The sequence below is a fragment of the Pantherophis guttatus genome, chromosome 1, assembly GCF_059756535.1.
Source record: "Pantherophis guttatus breed Tessera chromosome 1, ASM5975653v1, whole genome shotgun sequence".
NCBI lineage: Eukaryota > Metazoa > Chordata > Lepidosauria > Squamata > Colubridae > Pantherophis > Pantherophis guttatus.
Genome location: NC_142063.1, coordinates 336,203,845 through 336,229,539, shown reverse-complemented (window position 1 = coordinate 336,229,539; position 25,695 = coordinate 336,203,845). Strand labels below are relative to the sequence as shown.

At 42.8% G+C, this 25,695-nt stretch overlaps 1 protein-coding gene across 7 annotated transcripts in view; it reads left to right on the top strand.

Moving 5' to 3' along the window:
- The window catches only part of RAP1GAP2 (RAP1 GTPase activating protein 2), a 337,137-nt gene extending 325,862 nt beyond the window's left edge, over positions 1–11,275 (top strand). For 5 of the 7 annotated variants that reach the window (XM_034420788.3, XM_034420789.3, XM_034420783.3 and 2 more), the window contains 3 exons: positions 233–312; positions 2,379–2,422; positions 4,934–11,275. In XM_034420788.3, coding sequence (XP_034276679.2) covers positions 233–312; positions 2,379–2,387 — 89 coding nt within the window. In that variant the 3' untranslated portion in view covers positions 2,388–2,422; positions 4,934–11,275. The remainder of the gene's footprint in view (positions 1–232; positions 313–2,378; positions 2,423–4,933) is intronic. The other 2 variants (XM_087883431.1, XM_060693191.2) reach the window with 1 other exon arrangement.
- Positions 11,276–25,695: the final 14,420 nt, after the last annotated feature.

Below are 25,695 nucleotides of genomic sequence, written 5' to 3'. Positions count from 1 at the left end.
TGACACCTGAGGGGTGTGTGTATGTGTGTGTGTGAGAGAGAGAGAGAGAGAGAGAGAGATGACATGGCATATGTGTAAATATTGGTATTGTCATGAAATGTGAATTCTTAATCATTGCTGGGATTTTCATTCCGTTGCTTTAATTGATATCGGTTCTGAATCTTCCAAATAAATAATTAGAAAGAAACTGATTTGGGTTTTTGTTTGTTTGTTTGTTTTGGTATTGTTCCAGCAGATATAAAAAGCAGAAATTCTCCAAGATCAAATCTAAAATTTCGCTTTGATAAACTTAGCCATTCAAGCTCTGGCCCGGTAAGTAAAGATGAACATACCGTATTTTTCGGAGTATAAGACGCACCTTTTTCCTCCCTAAAAGGGGGTGAAAATTTAGGTGCGTCTTATCCACCGAATGTAGCGCCGCCCACCCACTGGCCCCCACCCTTTGGCCTCTGCCTCCCAGCAGTTTACCTCCTTTCAGCAAGCAGCAAGAAGAAACAGCTCCTTTCAGCTTCAGCACAGCCTAATTAGCACAAGTTGATTGGATCGGTCTCCCGCTGTTTTGCGCGGGCCTCTGCTGCTTGCTGCAAGGAGGTAAATTGCTGGAGCAGATTTTTTTTTCCCGTGTGCTAATCAAGCTATGCTGAAAATGAAAATGAAAGTAAAGCAGGCTGTTTGCTGCAACAAGGCAAAATTGCTGGGAAGCAGAGGCAGATTTATTTTTCTTGTTTTCCTCACCAAAAAAGGCAGGTGCGTCTTATAGTCCGGAGCATCTTATACTCCGAAAAATATGGTAACTGCCTTCCCTTAAATCAAGACAGGAATTCGTTTTCTTACATTTGCAAGCAAAAAAGGGAGATCAGCATGGCCTTTGGAGTGGTGGCCCCCAACTAGCAGAAGCTTCCTGCCCTTTCTGACATCTTGACTTTCAAATGCTTAACATCTGACTCCAATGTGTATTGGTGACCTGTGGTTGAATTTAGTGAGATACAATTCTTCTTTGGTTAAAGAAGTTTTACCTTTTCCAGGATTGACATGGTAGCTGCATGGTGCCTGGGAAATATGCATTTAAGTTAAAGAGGAGCCAATTGAATATTTCCTTAACTCAAAGATGTTTCTTTTGGGACCATGTGGCAACTGTTTAAACTCAGAAAAAAAGTCATTGCTTCTTTAAGGACACCTGAATAGATGCAATCAGGGCTCACCTGTTCCTCTCCAAAGCATCTTTTCCAGTTTGGATCTCATGAACGATCTCAAATGATATCTCAAATGATTGTCACCCGAGTCCTTTTTGGTTTAATTTAAAAAATATATATATTGAACAGTTTTTTAAAAGCTTTGACAATGTTCTTCTTTGCAACATTTCCACATTGGTATACATCCACTATATATCCATTTTCCCCCCTTACATCTATATATCTATACATGTGGTTCCATTATCTTTTATACATATTAACATATTAATATACTAACTTATAATTATACATTTTGTGTCATATCTATTTATACAGATTTGTTACTATTTTCTAACTCCTAAGTCTTCTTTCTTTGATTTTTTCTTAACTTTTGCACCTATCCTCTAGCCATTTATACCATTCATTCCTTTGGTTTAATTTTTGAGCCGAGGGAAAAGTAAGAAATTCATGGAAAGAAACAGAGTAATGGGGAAGGTTTTGAAGTATTTATAATGCAAGAGCTATAGCTGCTTCAGAGGTGGGTTTCAGCAGGTTCTGACCAGTTCTGGAGAACCGGTAGCAGAAATTTTGAGTAGTTCGGAGAACCGGTAAATACCACCTCTGACTGGCCCCGCCTCCATCTATTCTCTGCCTCCCAAGTCCCAGCTGATTGGGAGAAAATGGGGATTTTGCAGTAACCTTCTCCTGGATTAGGGAGGGAATGGAGATTTTACAGTATCCTTCCTCTGCGATGCCCACCAAGCCACGACCACAGAACCGGCAGTAAAAAATTTTGAAACCCATCACTGAGCTGCTTGTTCTATTCTAGCACTGATGGTGAACTGATTTAAAAGAACCTTAGAAAAGAACTTAGAAAGAAACAAGGCTGCAATAAAGGATTTGTAGCAGGGGTGGGTTCTACTTACCTTTACTACCGGTTTGCAACGGAAGCTTCTGCGCATGTGCAGATCATACCTTATGACGTCCGGGCAGGTAAGAGGAGCCTCCCACCACTTTTACTACCGGTTCTCAAGAACCAGACAGAACCAGGAGCAATCCACCACTGATTCGTAGTTATTGTTGTGCCTGGATGTGTGTTAGAAAAGGCAGGGGATTATAGGCATTGGCGTCTGGCTGATGTAGAAGGTCAGAGGAGGTTGTAAAAATGCTTATATATTTAACAGAACACGTTTCCTTTGTTCGCAGACACATTAGCTGAAGAATGACCCCCCCCTAAGGACCTGTAAAAGGTAACTTATATTTAGCCCAGGGTTTATAATAATTTTTAATGCCAAGTATTGACGACAATAATGGTAGACAGGGTACTTTTTTAGTGGGTACAACAATTTTTATTATGATTATTATGGGCCTTTGAGAGTTGCAAACAGTACAATGATCAGTTGCAGTCAAAAAAAAAAAAAAAAGCAAACTCACCTAGTCAAGAGGAGAAGGGCTTTAATCACAAAATTGTGACTGCCCTCGTTTTGGCCTTTTTTGGTCACCCCTCCATGAGCACAATTATGCAATGATCTCACTAAAGTGGCAGGATTTGAATACTTGACCCATTTTTTTTCTCCCAACACGTTTGGCTGAGTCGATTTATTTTTTTAAAAAAACCACCAAATACATCAAATGCTGGTCTTGCACACAGCTGTTCCGTAGTTGGATTCAGCCACAAACTGGCAAATGTCAATGCCGTGACAATTTCATTTTTTTTTTTAAGTTGGTATTTTGCTGCCAAGAATTTCAGCAGGTGGTGGTCATTGGAGTTACAGGTCCAAGAAGAGGGGGGGGGGAGGGGAAACCTGGTCGTTGGATTTCAAATCTGTGTCGTAAGTTCCATTTTTGGGTATGGGTGTATGTGTCTGTTGTAACTTCAAATCGTCACTAATGACTATTTGTATTTAAAAAGCTGTAGAGATTCTCAGTCATCCAGATCATGGTTGTCCCAAAGGTGCTTTTTTCAGGAGGCAACTGGACTTCCTTGTTTTTTCTTCTTTGAAGAGGACACAGATAAACCTCCAAGTGTTTTAGTGACCCTCTAAAATGATGTAAATGACCAGCTGTTTGCAAGGAATATAAATCCTTCCATTCCCCACTATCCTGTCAGAGCTGAAGAAGCTTCTTGGATGAGAAGTGAAATGTCCTCAAAGAAAAAACAAGAAAGTCCAGTTTGTGAGAGAAAAGTTATTTCTCAATTGCTGTGCCTATTAATGGCTTTTGGAATGGACAAGTGGGTGAGCCAATCAGAAGGCAACTGATGGGTTTGAATCTCCAGGGCTTTTATGTTCCCTCCCCTAACTGTCACAGTTGACAGTATAAAAGGAGATTCTTGACAGCAGTCCAGAAGGCAGTTCAGAAGGCAGTCCAGAAGGCAGTTTGTAGAGTTCTGTTCAGCTCTTCTGTTAGAAAACTGTGGGCAGTTTGGAAGTCAGTTAGAAGGGCAGTTCTGATGGTTTACAAGAATCTTTCTTCTGAGGAAGAATAGCCAGAACTAACCTCGGCAACGTTTCGATGAAGTCTCATTCGTCATCTTCAGGCTGGTGTCTTCGGCTTCGTGCTTCTAGGAGCACACACATCTGTGATCACACACATTGCTCCTAGAAGCACGAAGCCGAGAACACCATATATATATATATAGTTGCCTCCTGAAAAAAGCACCTTTGGGATATCTGTATTTAACTAACCAGGGTTTCAAAGCCCTTCAAAATAAAAGTTCTCCAAATTTGTTGTGGCAGTGAGTTCCATTAACAGAGCCTATTTGCAGATGATACAACAGTGGTGGGACTCATCTCCGGGGGGAGGAGAATGAGTCTACCTATCAAGATGAGGTGGACTGGTTGCTTTCATGGTTTGGAGACAATAACTTGGTCCTTAACACCAATAAGACCAAGGAGCTTATAGTGGACCACAGAAGGAACAGATCAGATATCCAGCCCTTGGCTATCAATGGAGACCAAGTGGAGCAAGTGGCCAGTTTTAAGTTTCTGGGCGTTATCATAAAAGAGGACCTGACCTGGGGCGCTCACATTGCAGCATTGGTCAAAAGGGCCCAGCAGAGATTATACTACCTGAGGCTTCTCAGGAAACAACAACTGAATAAAAAACTGCTGGTGACCTTCTACCGCTGCATCATAGAGAGTATTTTAATTTACTGCACCTGTGTCTGGTTTGCCAATTGCACAGTGGCAGATAAGACAGCACTCCAGAGGGTCAACGTCATTGCTCAGAGGATCATTGATTGCCCTCTCCCCTTTTTGGAAGAGCTTTCTAGCTCCCGCTGCCATAATAAAGTTCAAAACATTCTTAAAGATCCAGCTCATCCTGGGCACCCCTTTTTTTTTGAACTATTATAATCTGGCAAGCAGTACAGGATAATAAAAACAAGGACAAATAGGCTGAAAAACAGCTATCCCCAAGCAATAATTTAATTCTACTGTATAGTGCAATATTAATGCAATATCAGGGGTTTTCAATTCAATTGTATAGAATGTGAAAAATGTGTGTTTCTGTTTTATTTTTTATAGTTTTTTTTATATATAATGTACACTGAAGATGGCATTTAATTTCGTTGTACGAGGTGCAATGACAATAAAGTACTACAACTACTACTACTATTTGAAAAGCCATGTTAGCTAATGACTCTCAAAGCCTCTCTCTAAATGTGTTGTTAAGAATTAAAGAAGGCTATTCTTGATGTAGGTATGGATGACCTCCAGGCTTTATTTCTTTTTTTTTTTTCTTCTCCCATCTTTTTGCAGGACTTTTTTTGTTGTGTTTGTCTCATTTTAAACAGGGTGGGAGGGAGGACCGTTTGTTTCAAATGAGAGCACCCCTCCACCACACCAAGCTCCGTAGCCACCTATGGATCGCCCTTCATCCGAGCAGATCATTCCATAAAACCAGGAAAGAAGAGATCTCTTCCATGGCAATCATCCATGCTTTATCCCTCTGGAGTGGAAGGATGTCCCAAGGAGGACCCAAATTGCGTACCACATACTGTAGAACTGAATGGGCTTCTGTCTTTTTTCCCCTTGGTCGATCAACGGATTGGTAACATTGTGCTGTTGAGCTTGAGATCCTGAGTGCTGCTTTTGGTGTAAATCTTTAGATGTCAGAAATAATAATAATAATAATAATAATAATAATAATAATAATAATAATAATAATAATATCAACACCTATTTCAGATCCCTGGGAAGGGCTTGATAGGTGGATACAAATGCCAAATCCAGCCTAAACATCTTGCTAATGTGCAACAAACCCCACCATGCATACCCCTTTGTCGTCATAATCATCATCACCAGGGGTGTCAAACTCAATTTTATTGAGGGCCGCATCAGGGCTGTGATTGAACCCAGGGAGGCCGAGGGTGTGTGGCCGACGGTGGGTGTGGCCAACTGGTTGGGTGTGGCTAGTTTGACACCACTCCCCAAACTGCTGGCATGTTTCCTCTTTGCATTGGGTAGACCGGGCCGAAACCACTCTGGCCCTATCTTTCTTCTTCACATTGGATAGACCAGATCCGACCAGATCACGGGCCGGATGTAGCCTGTCGGCCTTGAGTTTGACACCCCTGATCATCACAATACTTTGCTGTTTTGTGACTAATTTCTTACTTAATTAAGGCCCCAGTCCCCTGGATTTAAGTGACCTTTTCTTTTTTCTTATGCTGTTATTGATGTAAGATTTTCCACACGAAGTTGGTGCTGAGCCAAGAATGCTCTTCTGCCTTTTGAGCATTTCTGCTTCCATGTGATGGAAAAGAAATGACATTTGATTTTTTTTGCTTATTCAGGAAAGTGTTGATGGATATCAGAAGGGTGGAGTGGAACGGACATGTCCATATCTTACATATAGGTAGCCACAATAGTGCCTGTGAACCAGGGGTGGGATTCTGCCAGTTCGTATCGGTTCGGATGTACCGGTAGCTCCAACAAAGAACTGCGAGCGAACCGGTTCGCTCCAACAATCAGGTGGGCCCGCCCCTGCGCTATACTGACCTATATTTCCTGTGTTTGAAGCCCAGCTGATCGGCGTGGTAGAGCAGATTGCCGCTCTTCAGCTGTTTTACAGTTGAAATAGAAGGCATGTTTTAGAGCATTTTTCAAATGCACTGCATGCACCCAGCCAACCAGTTGTTAAACCGGTTGAATCCCACCACTGCTGTGAAGATTTGGTCTTTGTCTATATAGTTCTCACTGGTTTGCAGTCTCCCTGAAAGCTAGTTAATCCAGAGACAGAGAAAGGAAGAGATTTTTGAGCTTGGTGGTTTTCTTGCAGACATTTCATTACCCAACTTGGTAACATCATCAGGGCTAGGAGAGAGTGGGATTTGCTCTTATTTTTCTATAGCTGTGTCCTGCCCTGTCAGTGTAGGGCCAGGGCAAGCCAGAGGTGGGTTTCAGCAGGTTCTGACCAGTTCTGGAGAACCGGTAGTGAAATTTTGAGTAGTTTGGAGAACCTATAGTAAAAATTCTGACTGGCCCTGCCCCCATCTATTCTCAGCCTCCTGAGTCCCAGCTGATCAGGAGGAAATGGGGATTCTGCAGTATCCTTCCCCTGGAGTGGGGTGGGAATGGAGATTTTACAGTATCCTTCCCCTGCCAAGCCCGCCAAGCCACGCACACCAAGCCACGCCCACAGAACCGGTAGTAAAAAATTTTGAAACCCACCTCTGGGGCAAGCGGTTACTATATTAAAATAAGAGCAAACCCCACTCCTTCCTAGTTTCTGCTAAGTGTTTTGGGATAATGAAATAAAAAGTTTGGGAAGCACCGTGTTAGAGGAAAGAGTTGGGGGAAAAAATCAGACACAAAGAAGGAATGAAGTTCGGCATCCCTGGGATTGATAACTTCTTTTGCCCAAAGGCCAATTAGTTTTGGATATGGAAGAGGAACAGGAATTCTGCTGCTGTGATTTGGACTGCAAAAACCTCTGATGCTATCCTTGCAGATCGAGAAATACTCCGAGGCCCTTTTGTGCATCTGTGCAACGTCACGACACACCTATAATAGGGTTTTCATGCTGCCAGCAAAACTCCGCTTGCTTCTCCTTCTTTTCTGATGGTCCCACTGCTAAAATTTTTTCCTGTTGGCTTCTTACATTGGAGGCCATCCTTACAGCTTTATAAGCTGAACCTGCAAAAATTTGTCTCCCTGCAGTCGTGAATCAAAATGTGCCTTCACCGCTGGAAGCTTGCTGGCGCAGTTGTTCTTAAGAGGGTTTTTGATGTTGTTTTTTGGTCATTTTATGTTGCACATTGTCCATTAGATTCAGGTCAGGCCCCGCTTGGACAGTTTGGAAAAAATAGCTTGATTTGGCTTGGCATCCATTCAGAGGTCTTGTGTCTCAGCAATGTCTCCAAATCTGAAAGCCAAACCAATAAATACAGCAACTGGAGCACCACTTGAAAACCTTCGGCCCTGACAAAATCACCATCGGTCAATTGCAAAAGGCAGCTTTACTGGGAACAGTTTACATCCTAATCTTTTCTTTTTATGCACACTGAGAGCATTTGCACCAAGACAAATTCCTTGTGTGTCCAACCACGCTTGGCCAATAAAAATTCTATTCTATTCTGTTCTGTTCTGTTCTATATTTCTATTCTATTCTATTCTATTCTATTCTATTCTATTCTATTCTATTCTATTCTATTCTATTCTATTCTATTCTATTCTATTCTATTCTATTCTAATGTAACCTAAACAGCTTACATCCAATGCTAATCTGCATCACAAAGATGGCACTTGATTACAGCCCAGTAACAACAGCCAGCCAAAATCACACCATGACTCAGAAATATCGGAAAAAACAACATTCAGACTAATTCGCATCTCATAAAAAGGTATTTGAAGACCTGTGTTCTGACAGACAAGCACAATTCAAAACGCACCGACGATATCGCCTCGAATGGTGATGAAGCATTTGCAACCAAATTGTCAAGCTCAGAGCTCAAACCAACAGCCTAACTACCAACCCGAGCTACTAATATTCAGACACATTTCAAGCAGCTTACACCCTACGACAATACCTTTAATACAATCAAACTTCCACATCTACCTATCCCAGGTCCTTGGGAAGGACTTCAATAAGCGGATAAAAATGCCAAACCCAGTCTGAACATCTGGCTGATTGATGTGGCAATAATGGGATGAGTAGAAGACAAAAACAATTGGAGAAGATCGCAGTGAGCAAGATCTAAAATATCCAAGTTGAAAGATTATGACATAAACCGGTCGCGGTAGTCCCAGTGATTATTGGCACACTGGGTGCCATACCAACAAATCTTGGACAGCACTTAGAAAATCTGTGCATCGCCAAATTTCCATCTGTCAATTGACAAAAGGCCACACTGTTTTGATCCACACTTATCGTACACCAAAATATTATGACATTCTAGATTCTTCGGAAGACCTTGGTGCCTGTAAAGAGCAACAGCAACTAAAGAACGGCTGTGTGTATAATAATAAATGACACAAATCACCATCAGTCAATTGCAAAAGGCAGCTTTACTTGGAACAGCTTACATCCTGCAGCCATATCTTTAATATCATCAAACAACAGTGACTGCCTATCCCAGGTCTTTTTGGAAAGGTTTGATAATTTGACAAGAACGCCAGTCTGGCTGATGGTGTAATCAACCATATTAATAAGCTGCAAAAAAGCAGCTTTATTTAAAATAGCTTATCTTCTGAGTCCATGCCTTTATTTTTTTAATTTATCTTTTAATTCCTTCCTCATCCTTTATTTCAAAACTGCATTTTCTCAGTTGGATTTCATCAACAGAATCGTCTTTTTTAAAAAAGGGAGGGGAATGAAGAGTTTGCTCTTTTTCAAGAGAACACAGCTAATAAAAACAATCAGGACAAGCAGACTTTCAATCTATCAAACAGATGGCCCTGTTTTTCATTCAAGAAGAGGGAAATGCCACTTGCTGGAATAGCTTTCATATTATTAACATCTGCTTATCCCAGAGTCCTTGGGAAAGACCGGATAGATAGATGAACAAAAATGCCAAATCCCCTCTCAACATCTGGCTAACTTGTGTGACCAACCATAATAAATAATGTTTATTTATTGAAAGTCTGGCAACTATAAAGTACAAAGCAAGATCTTTAGTCAATAGAAAATGCAGCTCAGCTTCAGGTTTATCAGAGAAAGTGAGTCAAGCAAACTTTTTGCAGCTTCCCCACCTTTTTTAAAAAAAAACATGCTTTTTTTGCCACCAAAAAAGAAGGGAATGGGTCTGAAATTTTCATCTCCATTTTGGTGAAATTTGGGGGTGGATTTTTTATGAAAGAGGGGCATGAAATAAAAAGGGTATCAGGGTTGGCTTGCTGTCAGGGTTCCGAAGGATGCCCCAATTAAATCTTGAGCCTCATGCCAAGCTTCAAAAGAAATCCATGTTGGCACGTTTCAAATGAAGCCAACTCTGACCCCATGTAATTTACGGCCCAATCACGACTCTGTTCCCCCCCCCGCTCCAGGCATGTCATCAATCACATTTGCCAATAGAGCAATTTTGAGGGTTGTAGAGATCACTCCCCTCCGGCCACTGTTGTAACCCTGGGAGACAGCCTTGAGAGAGATATGTCTGGAATGTGCTTCTGTTTTTGGCAGCCGTGCTGCTTCCTCGGTTTCCCATCCCCCTTGCCTGTTGCAACTCGAGAGCAGGCCAGGGTTTATTTGCGAGTTGACATTGGGTTCTAAACCCCCTGGAAATGGAGTTATCTATTTTTACTTAGTTAATTTTTTAAAAAATGCAAATTAAAAAAAAAAGTCTCGCATTTATGACCGTTGATAAAATTAAGGCACCAGATTAGAAACTCCAAATTTAAATCCTGCTTTACCCATGAAAACTTGGTGGGCGACTTGGGCCAGTCATTTTCTCTTAGCCCAACTCACCACACAAGATTGTTGTGAAGAAAATAGGAGGAAGTAATAATAATAATAATAAAGACAGGGTATAAATGATTGATTGATTGAATGAGTGAATGAATGAATAAAAATTATAACATTGTGTTGTAGAATTGTGCGTCCTTCTGTATTTTTAAAATAAAATAAAAACATTCTGAGTGGGTCGAATTTGAGTTTTCGCTAGCTTTCCTCACAAATGATAATGATTCCTGCCATTTGCAGCATCAACTCCATCCTAATTTTTAAGGGAAGGTTTTCCCTGAATACGGCTTTGCTCCTAATCAAACACCAGAAACTCGTAAAGAAATGTTCAGTGTGATGGGATGGTAGAAGATCACACACAGAGACACACATCCTACACAATTAATTCTACAGACAGTGCATTTTAACATTGGCAACTTTTAAAATGGGTGGACTTCCAACTCCTAGAATTCCCTGGCTGTGGAATTCTGGGAGTTGAAATCCATGCATCTTAAACTGCCAAGGCTGAAATGCTTGGATATGTGATGTAATTTATGAAGAAGAAAAAAAAATCCCCCACTTTAGAGACATACAGAGAATTTTGCACTGATTGATTTTAAGGGACGATTCTGCATTGACTTGTTTAAGCGTCCGAGGGGCAAACTATTTTACAAAAAGGCAAGGACCTCAGCCATCGCACTCTTCATAACAGGCTCCTTAACAATTCTCAGACCGTAACAGAAAGTTTATTTTTGTTGAACCAAAAGAAAAACATAAAGCATGCATCGATACCTTTTATTAAAAGTTTTCTTTGGCTTTCAGAAATGTAGCATGGTACTGCAACAAATTTAAGAAAAATGCTAATTTTTGGGGAGAGTACCAGAATATATCTTACTCCTCCATTTTGACAGAGCAGGAGGAGAAAATATTCCCATTATTGGTGTTGCTAGAGTTCAATGAAATTGTGAAACTAGGATTTTGTAAAAAAAAAACTTAGGACTCCGATGAAATGAAGTATTTTTCTTTGTGTTAAGAAGCAATGCTTCATAGCAGGTTGCTGATGATGTATGTTGTACATAATGTATATTTAATTTATTGCTATGGTAGCCTCTTGTATTTGTCACTGTATAAAAAAAAATTCTACAGAAGGGTAAAAATGTATATTTTGTTGCTTAAACGTGTCTTTGCAAAATTCATAATTAAAAAAAATATTTTGTGTCAAAGCTGTCTCTTGGCTTGTTTGCCCTCATCCCACCCCACCCAATTCCTTTCTTTACTGTGGCATGAAGTTCCAAAGGCCACTGAGCCAGGCTTCATTAGCTTCAAGGTTCCAACATAATCCTCAAAAAGATAATATTCCTGCCTTATCTTCTGGACATGACAAAAGGAAGACCTTTGTATCGGGTGAAATGGTCCCGGTTCGGACTGGATCGCCTGATCCGGTAGCGATGGTGGTGGGTGGTTCGGAGAACCGGTAGCAAAAATCCCTGCGCCCCCGCCCCCACCATGCCCAGCTGAGCCGCAGGATCATCAGAGGTTTTTTTTTTTTAAACTTTTAAAAACATTTTTTCTACAACCTCTTCCGACGAAAAAATGCTTTTAAAAGTAAAAAAAAAAAAGCCTCTGATGATCGCACGGCTCAGCTGGGATCATCAGAGACTTTTCAAAGACTTGCCAAGTAAAAGTGATGCTAGTGCCAGCATTTGAGAAATAAATATATAAATAAATATATAAAGAGGCCACACAGTAACTTTTCCCTCCCAAAAAAGGCATTGTGAAAAGCAACAGTTCAAACCACAGACCTGTTAGAGTTTGCAGCAATCCAACCAGCACACAAGTAAAGAATTCAGCAGGATTCATTTATAAAAGAAACTTCTTTATATACAGTAATATAAAAGCATGATGCATGTATACAATACCCATGCAGCAGAAGCCAGAACCAGAACTCAGACTCCAGAAGTACAGAATCAATATAATCACAGAAGCTATATAATACAGAGGCTATATTGCAAGGACAAAGCAACTCTTATATACAAATCAGTCAAGCTAAGCCACGCCCAGGCTCCGAGCAGTCTGAGACACCAAACAGTCCCCATTGGCTGATCTGTTACCATGTCTAGTCCAATTCATGAATTCTTATACACTGATAAGACCATCACTCTGCAAATTGAACATACAAGGAAAGTGCAAAGGGGACCATAAAAAAAAATATCTATGGAGTGTTGTGGCCTGGGTTGAGGGAGAGCCTGGGCCAGCTTCGGAGCCTTTGGAAGGCTCTGATAAGGAAACAGCATCAGAGACAGAGGCAGATCCGGGGCCTTCAGTCCTCCCACAGGTGGAGAGGCAGCTGTCTTCGGGGCCTGAGCTGAGTGAGGGGGAGGAACACATGGGACCCATTCTAGATGCACATATGCGCAGAGTGGAAAAGAGAGGAGAGCAAAGGAAAGCAACAAACCGGCTCTCGGGGAGAAGCAGATGCAAATGATAGCCAGCCCCTCCCTGACTGGGAAATAAATAGAAGGGGTTTGGGAGTGGCAGGTTGTCGCAAACAACCATTTGTTTCTAGTATACAGCAAGCAATTCAGATTTCTTGGCTAAACCCAGGTTTCTCGGGACTAATTATGGGAATTTTTTTTGTTTATCCATGTGAATAAAAGACTGTTACTTCCCTGTTATAAAAAGAGGGGGTTGTTTTATTCACAAGTAAATGACTTGTGAAGGCTGGGTCAGAATATGGAGAACCCCTCTCTCCTAATGTGCATTTGGATATGAGAAGGAAATTTGCATAAAAGCCATGATGGCGCAGGGGTTAGAATGCAGTATTGCAGGCTGACTCTGCTCACTGCCAGGAGTTCGATCCTGATCAGCTCAAGGTTGACTCAGCCTTCCATCCTTCCGAGGTTGGTAAAATGAGGACCCAGATTGTTGGGAGCAATATGCCACTCAGAGAGGGCTGTAAAGCACTATGAAGCGGAATATAAGTCTAAGTGCTATTGCTATATCCTGATGGTCCTCAAAATAAACAACTTCTGACTTTCACCTTCTGTAATCAGCTAAAGGGGAATAGCTGCTGTCACCTAGCTGGCTTTGGCAGAGTGCAAAGGACTTTCTAAAGGAAGTATTTCACCCTTCACACGTTTTCTGATCAATGCTTGCTTCAGCTTAACCTGAAAAGAGAGAAAGAAAGAAAGAAAGAAAGAAAGAAAGAAAGAAAGGAAGGAAGGAAGGAAGGAAGGAAGGAAGGAAGGAAGGAAGGAAGGAAGGAAGAAAGAAAAAGGGAAAGGGAAAGGGAAAGGGAAAGGAAGGAAGGTAGGAAGAAAGAAAAGGAAAGGAAAGAAAGGAAAGAAAGAAAGAAAGAAAGAAAGAAGGAAGGTAGGAAGGAAGGAAGGAAGGAAGAAAAGGGAAGGAAGGAAGGAAGAAAAAGGGAAAGGAAAGAAGGAAGGAAGGAAGAAAAAGGGAAAGGAAAGGAAAGGAAAGAAAGAAGGAAGGAAGGTAGGTAGGTAGGTAGGTAGGAAGGAAGGAAGGAAAAAAGAAAAGGGAAGGGAAGGAAGGAAGGAAGGTAGGAAAGAAGAAAGAAAAAGGGAAAGGGAAAGGAAAGAAGGAAGATAGGAAGGAAGGAAGAAAGAAAAAGGGAAAGGAAAGGAAAGAAAGAAGGAAGGAAGGAAGGAAGGAAGGTAGGAAGGAAGGAAAAAAAGGGAAAGGAAAGGGAAGGAAGGAAGAAAAAGGAAGGAAGGAAGGAAGGAAGAAAAAGGGAAAGTAAAGAAAGAACGAAGGAAGGAAGGTAGGAAGGAAGGAAGGAAAGGGAAGGAAGGAAGGAAGAAAAAGGGAAAGGAAAGAAGGAAGGAAGGAAGAAAAAGGGAAAGGAAAGGAAAGAAAGAAGGAAGGAAGGTAGGTAGGTAGGTAGGTAGGAAGGAAGGAAGGAAGGAAGGAAAAAAGAAAAGGGAAGGGAAGGAAGGAAGGTAGGAAAGAAGAAAGAAAAAGGGAAAGGGAAAGAAGGAAGGTAGGAAGGAAGGAAGAAAGGAAAAGGGAAAGGAAAGAAGGAAGGAAGGAAGGTAGGTAGGAAGGAAGGAAGGTAGGAAGGAAGGAAAAAAGGGAAAGGAAAGGGAAGGAAGGAAGAAAAAGGAAGGAAGGAAGGAAGGAAGGAAGGAAGAAAAAGGGAAAGTAAAGAAAGAAGGAAGGAAGGAAGGAAGGAAGAAAAAGGGAAAGGAAAGAAAGAAGGAAGGAAGGTAGGTAGGAAGGAAGGAAAAAAGGGAAAGGGAAAGGGAAGGAAGGAAGAAAGAAAGAAAGGAAGGAAGGAAGGAAGGAAGGAAGAAAAAGGGAAAGGAAAGGAAAGAAAGAAGGAAGGAAGGAAGGAAGGTAGGAAGGAAGGAAAAAAAGGGAAAGGAAAGGGAAGGAAGGAAGAAAAAGGAAGGAAGGAAGGAAGGAAGAAAAAGGGAAAGTAAAGAAAGAAGGAAGGAAGGAAGGTAGGAAGGAAGGAAGGAAAGGGAAGGAAGGAAGGAAGAAAAAGGGAAAGGAAAGAAGGAAGGAAGGAAGAAAAAGGGAAAGGAAAGGAAAGAAAGAAGGAAGGAAGGTAGGTAGGTAGGTAGGTAGGAAGGAAGGAAGGAAGGAAAAAAGAAAAGGGAAGGGAAGGAAGGAAGGTAGGAAAGAAGAAAGAAAAAGGGAAAGGGAAAGAAGGAAGGTAGGAAGGAAGGAAGAAAGGAAAAGGGAAAGGAAAGAAGGAAGGAAGGAAGGAAGGTAGGTAGGAAGGAAGGAAGGTAGGAAGGAAGGAAGGTAGGAAGGAAGGAAAAAAGGGAAAGGAAAGGGAAGGAAGGAAGAAAAAGGAAGGAAGGAAGGAAGGAAGGAAGGAAGGAAGAAAAAGGGAAAGTAAAGAAAGAAGGAAGGAAGGAAGGAAGGAAGAAAAAGGGAAAGGAAAGAAAGAAGGAAGGAAGGAAGGTAGGTAGGAAGGAAGGAAAAAAGGGAAAGGGAAAGGGAAGGAAGGAAGGAAGAAAGAAAGAAAGGAAGGAAGGAAGGAAGGAAGGAAGGAAGGAAGAAAGGAAGGAGCTCATAGTAAGAGCTTTGCCCACCTGCAAGAGAAAAGGGGACAGTCCAGGTAAAGGGTTGAACACAACTTTGCAAGACACTTTGCAAATATGCTGACCACACGCTCTCAAAATAGCAAAGAACCCATTAATTCGACGCACGTTTTCACATGCCCTTTCCCAAGAACAGCTCTGCCAACTGTCTTCCCTACTTGGCGGTTTTTTTAATACGCCGCCCTTCCTAATGCACACAGGTTTGTAGAGAACATCCCACCGCGGAAAGCAGAAATAGGAAGGCGAATTGAGTCCCGCCTCCGTGTTAAGTCACCCACCGGTGAATGACAGATTGTAATTTCTCCCCTGCAGTGAAAAAATGGCAAGAGCTGTGCGAAACATTTCTGATTTGAAATGTCCCAATTTGTCCACAAGGAGCGCCTTGCGGTAGAACAGTGTTTCCCAAAGTGTGGTACGTGTACCCCCAGGGGTACGGGAAGAGTTTGGTGGGGGTACGCGTTGCACCAGAGTTGGGTGGGGATCACGTGGGAATATCCACTGCACCGTGCTTAGCTGTGTTTTTTATAAGCATATGTTTTTTATGAGGGGTGCTCAGCGTTACGAAAATTATAGAAGGGGTACACATATGTCAAAAGTTTGGGAAACACTGCGGTAGAAGAAAAAGCTGCCTGAAGCCGTTTAGAAGGATTTCAGGCTTCCAAAATAATCGAGACGAATCTATTTGGACTCAAATGGGGGCTGAAAAGCTGAAAGGGTTTGTATTCAAAACGTGCTGCGCACGCCTTAAAAGTGGTATAGCATACTTGAGTCTAGAGCAGTGATGGCTAATCTTTTTGCCGTCGCGAGCCAAAGGCGGGGGGAGGAGGAAGTCGTGCGTGCATGTGCCCACACCCATAATTCAATGTCCCCCTGCACCCCACCCCCTGCACATACACATGCACCCCCTGTGCTCCCCCCGCTTTTGGCACGCAATGGCAAAAAGGTTACCGGAGGGCCAGGTAGGCCTGTTTTTCACCCTCCCCAGGCTCCAGAGGCTTTCTTGGAGCCTGGGGAGGGCGAAAATGGCCTCCTCCACCACCCCCTCGGAGGCCCTCCGGAGGCCGGAAATGGCCCATTTCCTGACTTCTGGTGGCCGGCCCGTGCATGAACATTGGAGCTGAGCTAGGGCAATGCTCGCGTGCCCACAGATATGGCTCTGCATGCCACCTGTGGCACGCGTGCAATAGGTTCACCATCATGGCTCTAGAGAGTCCTTGATATCCTCGGAGCTGGGATGTTTGCTTGCAGATGTTTGATTACCCAATTAGGTAACATCATCAGTGCGAATGAATGTGGGGTTTGCTCTCCCTTTATATACAGTAGCTTAACTCTGGAAATGATGGTAATCAGAGGTGGTATTCAGCCGGTTCGGACCGGTTCACCCGAACCTGTAGTGGCTCTATGCCATCCTATTTAGGCAAGTTTTTGAGGCTGAGTGCATGTGCAGAAGGCACGCATGCACGTGAGGAAAGCACAGGCATGGAAGGCCAGATGAATGCGCGGAAGACATGTGTGCATGCGAACTGGGCACGTGTACATGAAGCAAGCGCACGTAGGTGCGGTGAACCGGTAGTAACATAATATGAAACCCATCGCTGATGGTGATGGTAGTCCCCCCCCCCAGTAGTTCCTTGATTAAGGTATTGTTTTCTGCTTCATTGTTTGCCTGGTGTTAATCCCTACTTATCTGGATGTTCATTGCTGGAGAGGATGTGTTCTGATCTTTTTTTGTTTCCTTCTTAGCTTTGTTTATTGTCTCTTTTGAATGGTATGTAAATGTGATTTATTTACATGTGTCTATTGAAACCAACCATATTTGTTTCCTTCTTAGCCTTTTCATCCTCTCATTTGAATGGTGTGTAAATATGGGTTTATGTCTATGTGCCTATTTAAGAGATATATAGAAAGAAGTTATATTTGTTTCCTTCTTAGTTTCCCCCCAGCCTGTGTAATGGTATGTAAATATGGCTTATTTCTGTTTCTATTTTTTTTAAATAAATTTTATTAAGTTTTCCTAAAATCAACATAAGACAAAAACATTGATTATACATAGAAACAAAAACCATACATTCCCCTCCCTCCCTCCCCCATTCATAACACTAAACATACAAACACGTCTATCCCGGCAGATAATATTCCTGCCCTCATTAATAAATAATTATGCCCACAACACAGAATAAAATAAATAATCCCCAAATATGGTTTTCATACAATTACCTTTCAATCTAGATAAGTATATCTCTCCTCATATTGATTTAGGCCCTCACTTCATCTCAATCCTTTTATTCAACCATCGATATCAATTGTCCTAACTTTGAAAAAATTCAGAATCCTCTTTTTCTTTCAACCTATACGTCATTCTGTCCGCTTCAGCGCACTCTAATACTTTATTTATAATTTGGGCACTAGCCGGTATCTCTTTTTCTTTCCACTGTTGGGCGAACGCTATTCTAGCTGCGACTAAAATATGTAGAGTGAGATACCATTTTTTCTTACTCAGCCCCTCTGGGCGAATAACTAGTAAATATATCTCAGGTTTCCATTGGAGGTCCACATGAGTAATTTCCTTAATCCAATTCTTAATCCTTCTCCAATACTTTTTTGCCATTATACAAGTCCACCATTGATGGAAATACATACCTCTGGTTTTCCCGCATTTCCAACATAACTGTGATGCACCCGGAAACATTTTAGCAATTCTTGCTGGTGAGAGGTGCAATCTATTGAACGGATACAGGAATAAACCATGTTTGCTTCCTTCTTAGCTTTTTTGACTCTTTTGAATGGCGTGTAATGTGGTTTATTTCTATAAACCACATTTATAGTGTCTATTCAATAACCATCACAAATCCTCTCCGGCAGGTATCACTCAGATAAGCAGGGATTAACACCAGGCAACAATCAAGAAGAAAACAATTCCCAAAAGTACCACCAAAAATACCCCCCACACATGCACACAACATAGGGAGCAAACTCCATGCTCATTTTGTCCCAACGGTGCTTTTATTTTAAAGGCAACTGGACTTTCTGATTTTTCTTCAAGACGTTTTACTTATTATCCATGAAAGCTTCTTCAGAACCTCTTAAAGAAATCTTAAAAGAAAAATCAGAAAGTCCGGTTGCCTTTAAAATAAAAGCACGTTTGGGACAACCATGACCTGGATGAATAAGAACCTCCATAAAAACCCACCACTTACTTTTAGATTATAGAATGAATGAGCTGGAAAGGACCTTGGAGGTCTTCTAGTCTAGCCCCCTGCTCAAGCAGGAAAACCTATACTATTTCAGATAAGTGACTGTCTAGACCCGTGATGGCGAACATATGGTACGCGTGCCACACGTGAGCGTTGCCCTAGTTCAGCTGCAGCGCGCATGCACGTGCCAGCCAGCTGATTTTCGGGCCTTCCGGGCCCACCGGAAGTCAGGAAACAGGCTGTTTCCGGCCTCCAAAGAGCTTCCAGGGGCGGGTGGAGAAGGAACATTTTTCACTCTCCCCAGGCTCCAGAGGCTTTCTAGGAGCCTGGGGAGGGTGAAAATTGCCTTCCCCACCCCCTTGGAGGCCCTTTCTTGCCCTTTATGACCTTTCTTGCCAAAGTTGCTAAGTGAATCTCTGCAGTTCTTAATCACAGCTTCGTTAAACGGATCTGGCTTCCTCGTGGACTTGGGCTTGTCAGCAGGTCGCAAAAGGTGACCCTGGGACGTTGCAACCGTCATAGATATAACCCAGTTGCTAAGCAGCCGGATTTTGATCACATGACCATGGGGATGCTACAATGGTCATAACTGTGAAAAATAGCAATAGCACATAAACTTATATACAGTGCTTTACAGCCCTCTCTAAGCGGTTTACAGAGTGTGCCTATGGCCCCCAACAATTTGGGTCCTCGTTTTACCGACCTTGGAAGGATGGAAGGATGAGTCAACCTTCAGCCTGGTGAGATTTGAACTGCCAAATTGCAGGCAGCCAGCAGTAGTCTGCAGTACTGCACTCTAACCACCGTGCCACCGTGGCTCATAACTCACTTTTTTCAGCGCGTTGTAACTTCAAATGTCACTAAACGAATGGTTGCAAGTCAAAGGCTATCAGTAATTGAGTCCATCCACTTTGCTGCTGGTCATCCTCTTCTTCCTTTACCTTCCACCTTTCTCGGCATCAAAGTCTTCTCTGGTGAGCTGAGGTTTTGCACAATGATGCATTTTTGACAGCCAATTTGGTACCATCTGCACAGCTGAGCTTTATGCAAGCTTTAGAGACAATGCCAATTCTTACAGTAAGACTGCCCTCTGGTGTTGCTCACATTATTGCCGAAAGCTTTTACAATCCAAATCCAAACCTTTATTATAGGCCATGGGGCAGAAAATACAATAATAATTAATTACAACTATTAATTAGCAATAAAATACATTATTGTAGTAACTATAACACAAACAGCAGTGGCAATTGCAAACCATAAGGAAGATAGATAAAACAAATGGCACCACAAAATCAGGCAACGCGAAAAGGTATTTCAGGTTCTTGGGCAGATAAAAGCAGCAACAGGCAAACATTGTGCCCTCTACTACTGTGTTTCCTGAAAATAAGACCCTGTTTTATATTTTTTTGAATCCTGAAATAAGCGCTTGGCCTTATTTTCAGGGAGGTCTTATTATTTTGGGGCGCGTGGAGCAAGATGGAACTCCTCTTGCCGTCTTACCTGATTTCCAGCTCTGTGTTTAAATATTTTTGGGGAGGGCTTATTTTCAGGGGGAGGCTTATTTTCGCGCATGTGCTCAAAAACCCAATCGGGCTTATTATCAGGGGTTGTCTTATTTTCGGGGAAACAGGATAGGGAGGTTTTGTGCGTGTGTTTTTAAATGGGACAAATATACAGCTTCCTTCATTCCTTATAGAGGCAACAACAAAGGGGCATACGGCTTGGGGATTTCACAGAAACTCTGCTGAAAAGGAATGTTTTAAAACCTCTTCCACAGAATTGCAAGAGGTAGAACATCCAGTCAAAGGTCAAAACCATTTCAGAATTAGAATTGAAGAGAGATAAGATGAAGGCACACGCTCATTTGAGAAGACTCCGTTAACTGTAGAGTCAGATACCAGGCTTAAATTGACTTGGAAAATCAATATCCCAGATAGGGATAAATTGTTTTAAGATGGATCCTGACATTTTCAAGCCCTAATGGTCAGGGACTTTAAAAAAAATCTGGAGTTTGCAATTAGTTTTTGTTTGCCAAGTTGATTTAAAACGGGCTCGGAGAATCAGTGGAGTCAGACCAGGGGTGAAATGCTACCAGTTTGCACCGGTTCAGATGAACCAGTAGTGATAAAAGCTACCAGTTTGGGCAAACTGGTAGTAAAAAAAAAAAAAGCTACCGGTTCGTTTGAACTGGTATTTCCAACAATCAGCTGTGCAGCGGGATTTAGATTTGCTAGAAAGCAGGAAATCCTGCTTTCTAGCAAATCTAAATCGCACGGCACAGCTGTTAGCCCCTCGCTGTTCTTCTCACCTTGTTAAGCCTTCTTTTTCCGCGCGAAGGGTGCATTTGGTGCACACTGCACATGCACTTTTGGTGTGCAGTGCGCATGCACATGCAGCGTGCTTTTTGGCATGCACTGTGCAAGCGTAGCGTGCTTTTGGTGCACACTGCGCATGCATGGGCAGTGAACCAGTGGCAATCCGTGGAGGATTTCACCACTGAGTCAGACCCATGCAAGGGGAAAAAAAATCCATTTCAACCAGAAAGCAAAGCGATAGATAGCTTTTCTCCACAAACCCCACTTAAGTCTCTTAACTGTAAAACAGCATTCTTGACGCATCTTGGAACTGCAAGTATTGCACTTATAAACCTGGACTGGAAAGCCACCGGGATATTAAACTTTGTAAAAATGCAAATTGGAACACCGTAAAGAAGGTGACAGATGAAGTTTAGCGAGCAAAACTTTGCAAGCTGCAGGAAGAAAATGTGCCTCCTTTGAATAAAAAAATCTGAAGACAGCTGTGGGGCCCGCTTGCCCGATAAGAAAAAAAATGTGCACTTTAAGATAAGGAAACCTGGAACTCACTTCAAGGTATTTATAAGTACCTATTTGCTCTATTGGGGTCTGTTTAATCTGCCATTTATGTGACCTACTGGCTTGTTGTGCAAACACTAGTCCTTTAGGGGTTGTTCTTTTTATAGCTTATTACTAGTTGTTCTTTTAAACAAAAGGAAACCAATGCTCGCTATGTCCTTCTCATTCCCGCTGGAGAAATAAGCAAAATTACCACATTGTCTGCAAAAAATTACCACATTGTCTGGGATTGCTGCCTAAAATTGGGCAGCGATGGTTAGACAATGAGAGCACCTGAATTATTTATTGATGTACAAATTAAAAAGTGAGGGAGCTGGATTACGCCCTTACCTTATCCCTCTTTTGGAGGAAAGAGTCCCCAAGAGGAACATCTGAGCCTCAGTGAGGTGGGATAATAGAATCTGGATAAAGAGGGAACAACCTTTCATACACTGAGGATTTCGGAAGGTTTTGCCACAGCCTCTCCTGCGGAATCAGATCAAACGCTGATTTGAAATCCACACAGATTGCAAAAACAGTGCTTTTGGGAAGGGGTGTACGTGTATTTTTCAGCTAAATAGCGCAAGAGCAGACAGCGGTCTAAAGTTGAACGGTCCCCTCTAAATCCCATGTGTTTCTTGACAAGTTTTTCACGTTGGGCCCAATCCAATAGAGATGCTTTTGGATGTTGCTTCCTTTTTGTACTAAGTAAGCTAACTGGTCTACAGTTGGCAGGGCAAAAAGTCTGCTTCCTGTATTCTTATAGAGAAGGATAATTCCACTCAGATGGGAAACATGCTGTGCTGTTAATGTAAGTAAAAACAGAAACCAGCATTGGGGCCCCTTCCCTCTCCTTCCCTTCTTTCCTTTCCTTCTTTCCCCTCCATCTTTCCTTCATTCCTTTCTTTTCCTTCCCCTCCCTTCTTTCCTTTTCCCTTCCCTCTCCCCTCCTCCCTTTTCTCCCCTCCCCTCCGCCAGGGAAAATCCCTAAATTCGTGTTGGCGAACCCATGGAACGCATGCCAAAAGTGCATGCAGAACCATCCCGCGAGGAATGCGTGGCCTCGCTGGTTCCTCTTCCGCGTTCCTGTGCACACATGCGCGCCAGTCAGCTGACTGTTGCATGTGTGGGAGCAGCAAAACCCGGAAGAGCGGCGTTCCGTCGGACATGCACAGGCCGGCACCTGAACTTCCGGGTTTATATCATGTGCATGCGTGATGGCCAGCAGTTCATCGGGCGCGCATCCGTGCCAGAAACCGGAAATTTGGGTGCCAGCTTGCGCATGCGCGATGGACCGCCATTCTTCCGGGTATCGGCACTCCCATGTGCGTGAAGGCCAGCAGAGCCACACATTCCTTGCGGATGGTTTTGTGTGCCATATCCGGCATGCAGGCCGGCATGCGGTGACGTAAAAAGGTTAGCCATCACTGCCCTAGGTTACAGTACTGGCCAAAATTATGGAAACCTTTTGGGAAAAGTGTATTTTCTAAAACTAGCTAATAACACCACTTTTTATATATCACACCAATTTTATATAATAAAATTATATATCAATGGAAAGATAATTTAATCAAGAATGTAATGCAATAACTTTTATGAAGGATTTGCTATTAGAATAGCAGTTACAGTATAAAGAAAGTGAAACACATAGAAAAAACGAGATATACAAAAATTATCACCATAGAGAAAATGAGATATACAAAATTATCACCATAGAAAAAACGAGATATACAAAAGTGATCACCATGTCCATTAATACTTAATTGGGTAACCTTTAGCATGAATTACGGCCTTACAAAGTCTTCCCATGGAGTGAACCAAGTCTTTTAGTTCTGCAGCTGTTATAATGTGAAACCAAGATTGAACGATTGATTCTATTAACTGGGTTTTATTGCTGGGTCGCTTCTGACTAACAAGTTTCTTTAGTCGGCTCTATAGATTTTCAATTGGGTTAAGATCTGGGCTATTCCCAGGCCATTCCAGCAGTGGAATAGGATTATCTTGAAACTCCAAAAAAAGTGGTGTTATTAGCCATCAAACCTCAAAAATACACTTTTCCCAAAAGGTTTCCACAATTTTGGCCACTATTGTATATCAGGTCTGTCTGAAGTAGTACAATCCCAACAAGATCAAAGATCATAAACTCCTGGATACAGAGGGGTCCATTCACAGCCACTCCATCCTACCAGAGTTCAGCTAAAGTCTGTTGTTCCCCATCCTGCCCACCCCCCTTACAGCTTCCAGGCACCGCAAGAGAATGTCTACCGCATCACCCATTTCTCCCAGGATGGAGACAGGTAGTCCTCGATTTATAACAGTTCATTTAGTGACCATTCAAAGTTACAATGGCACTGAAAAAGATTGACTTATGACCAATTTTCACACTTAACGACCATTGCAGCATTCCTAGGGTCACAGGATTAAAATCCAGACGCTTGGCAACTGGTTCATACTTATGACAGTCGCAGTGTCCCGGGGTCATGTGACTCCCTTTTGCGACCTTCTGGGAAGCAAAGTCAACGAGGAATCCAGATTCACTTCACCACATGACTAATTCAACAAATGTAATGATTCGCTTAGCAGCTGTAGCGAGAAAGGTCGTACAATGGGGCAAACTGACTTAACAAAAGTTTCACTTAGCGACGTAACTGTTGGGCTCAATTGTGATCGTAACCCGAGGACTACCTGTAACTGGATATCGTCAGGATACCATCATACCGAGGGTATCAACTGGATAGACCTAGACTCATGATGGATAATCTCATTCAGTGGCTTCATGTGAATGTTAAATATGCCTTCCATGTTCCAAGGGATCCAAGATGGCACATGGCTAAAAATCTATGGAGATTCTGAGTCATCCAGGTCATGGTTGTCCCAAAGGTGCATTTTGGGATGAACATCCTCGAATGGTGTAGGAGTATGAACGGATTTCCAGAGGAAAAACTGCAGACTACAGGAACCAGGAGCACTACTCCGGTGACCCTGAGGACACAGATAAAACCTCCAGGTGGCCTCAATGACTCTCTAAAACAGGGGTCACCAACATTTCGGATCTCAGGGACCACTAAATTCTTAATTTTAAATCCCATGGACCACTATTATGATCTGCCTAATGACTGGCTGGGTGGGCGTGGCTAGGTGGTCATGTGACTGGGTGGGTGTGGTCAACTCAATGTCACTCACATCGAGGGGTGCCTCGCCAGCCTCTACTCGCCCCTCCCCTGCCAGCCACTCCTCGCTTCCCTGCCCGGGCTCCTTAGGGCCCCAACAGGAAGCAGTTGTTGGAGCTAAGCAGCCACCATGAGAAAGAGTTGGCAAAACAGCTCAGTTCAAATTGGATCTGACCGAGAAGAAGGCTCAGTAGAAGCACCTCACTGAGGACTACGAGCATAGGCTTTCCAAGCAGAGGGAAGACCTGCGGGAATGCAAGGCCAGGTACCGGTGCCTGAAGGCTCAGCGGGCTGAGATGGTCAGCCAGTTCCAGGCCATGATGCAGTCCCACTGGAACAAGGCCCTCCAGCTCTTCGCCACCAGCAGCACTTCCCTCCAGCCTTCGCCCAAAACCCCTCACCAGGAGGCTGAAGCAGACCCCAAGTTGGAATTTCTTCCCCCCTCCGACCCGCACAAAAAGACCCCAAAGGGGGTGACTCTCTGCAGCAGCACAAATGTTCATTGCATGTATCTGGCCCTAGTTTGAGGACCCCTGATTTAGTGCAATATAAAAAAATGCAAATAATTTTTCTGCAGACCACCAAAATTTTCTCACGAACCACCAGTGGTCCACGGACCACCAGTTGGTGACCACTGCTCTAAAAGGATGCAAATGACCAGCTGTCTACAAGGAATATAAACCCTTCCATTCCCCACCATCCAGTCAGAGCTGAAGAAGCTCCTTGGATGAGAAGGGAAGTGTCTTCGAAGAAAAAACCAAAAGCATCTTTGGTGATCATAAGGTGAAGGTTGCCTGTACTGTATCTCCCTCTGGATAACCCTCCTCCACACTCAAGGCAATATAAGCTATCCAAGTTAATTTCAACAGAGGTTAATTGCTCAAACATTGAACAATAATAGTTTAGCTAAGAGGAAACATTGTTTTCCCATGAATTCAATTGAGTTCTCTTGGGAAAACAGTTCCTCCCGTTCCTTACCCCGTCGTAATTGTGTTCTTATTTTCTTTAGAAGAATCTGGAGGCAGCAGAACAGACTGAAGAATGAAAAGAGGGCTTTTCGTAAAATCAGAACAGTCTTTCAAACCTTCTCCAAGAGAAACAGAACGCTCCGATAATTGCTGCTTTTCTATTTCTGTTTGCAAAGCCTCTCTCAAGAGACTCAAAATGATTAGAGATGGGAAATAGGATTAGTTTAATTCAGGGGTGGGCTTCAAAAATTTTAGCAAGGGGTTCTCTGCCTGGTTGCTGGGTGGGCGTGGCCTAGTCAGCCTCCTGCACCACAGCGGGGGGTGGGGGTCGGGGGTCATTTTTGTCCTCCCCGGGTTCTGGAGTCTTTCCTTGAGCCTTCGGGAGGG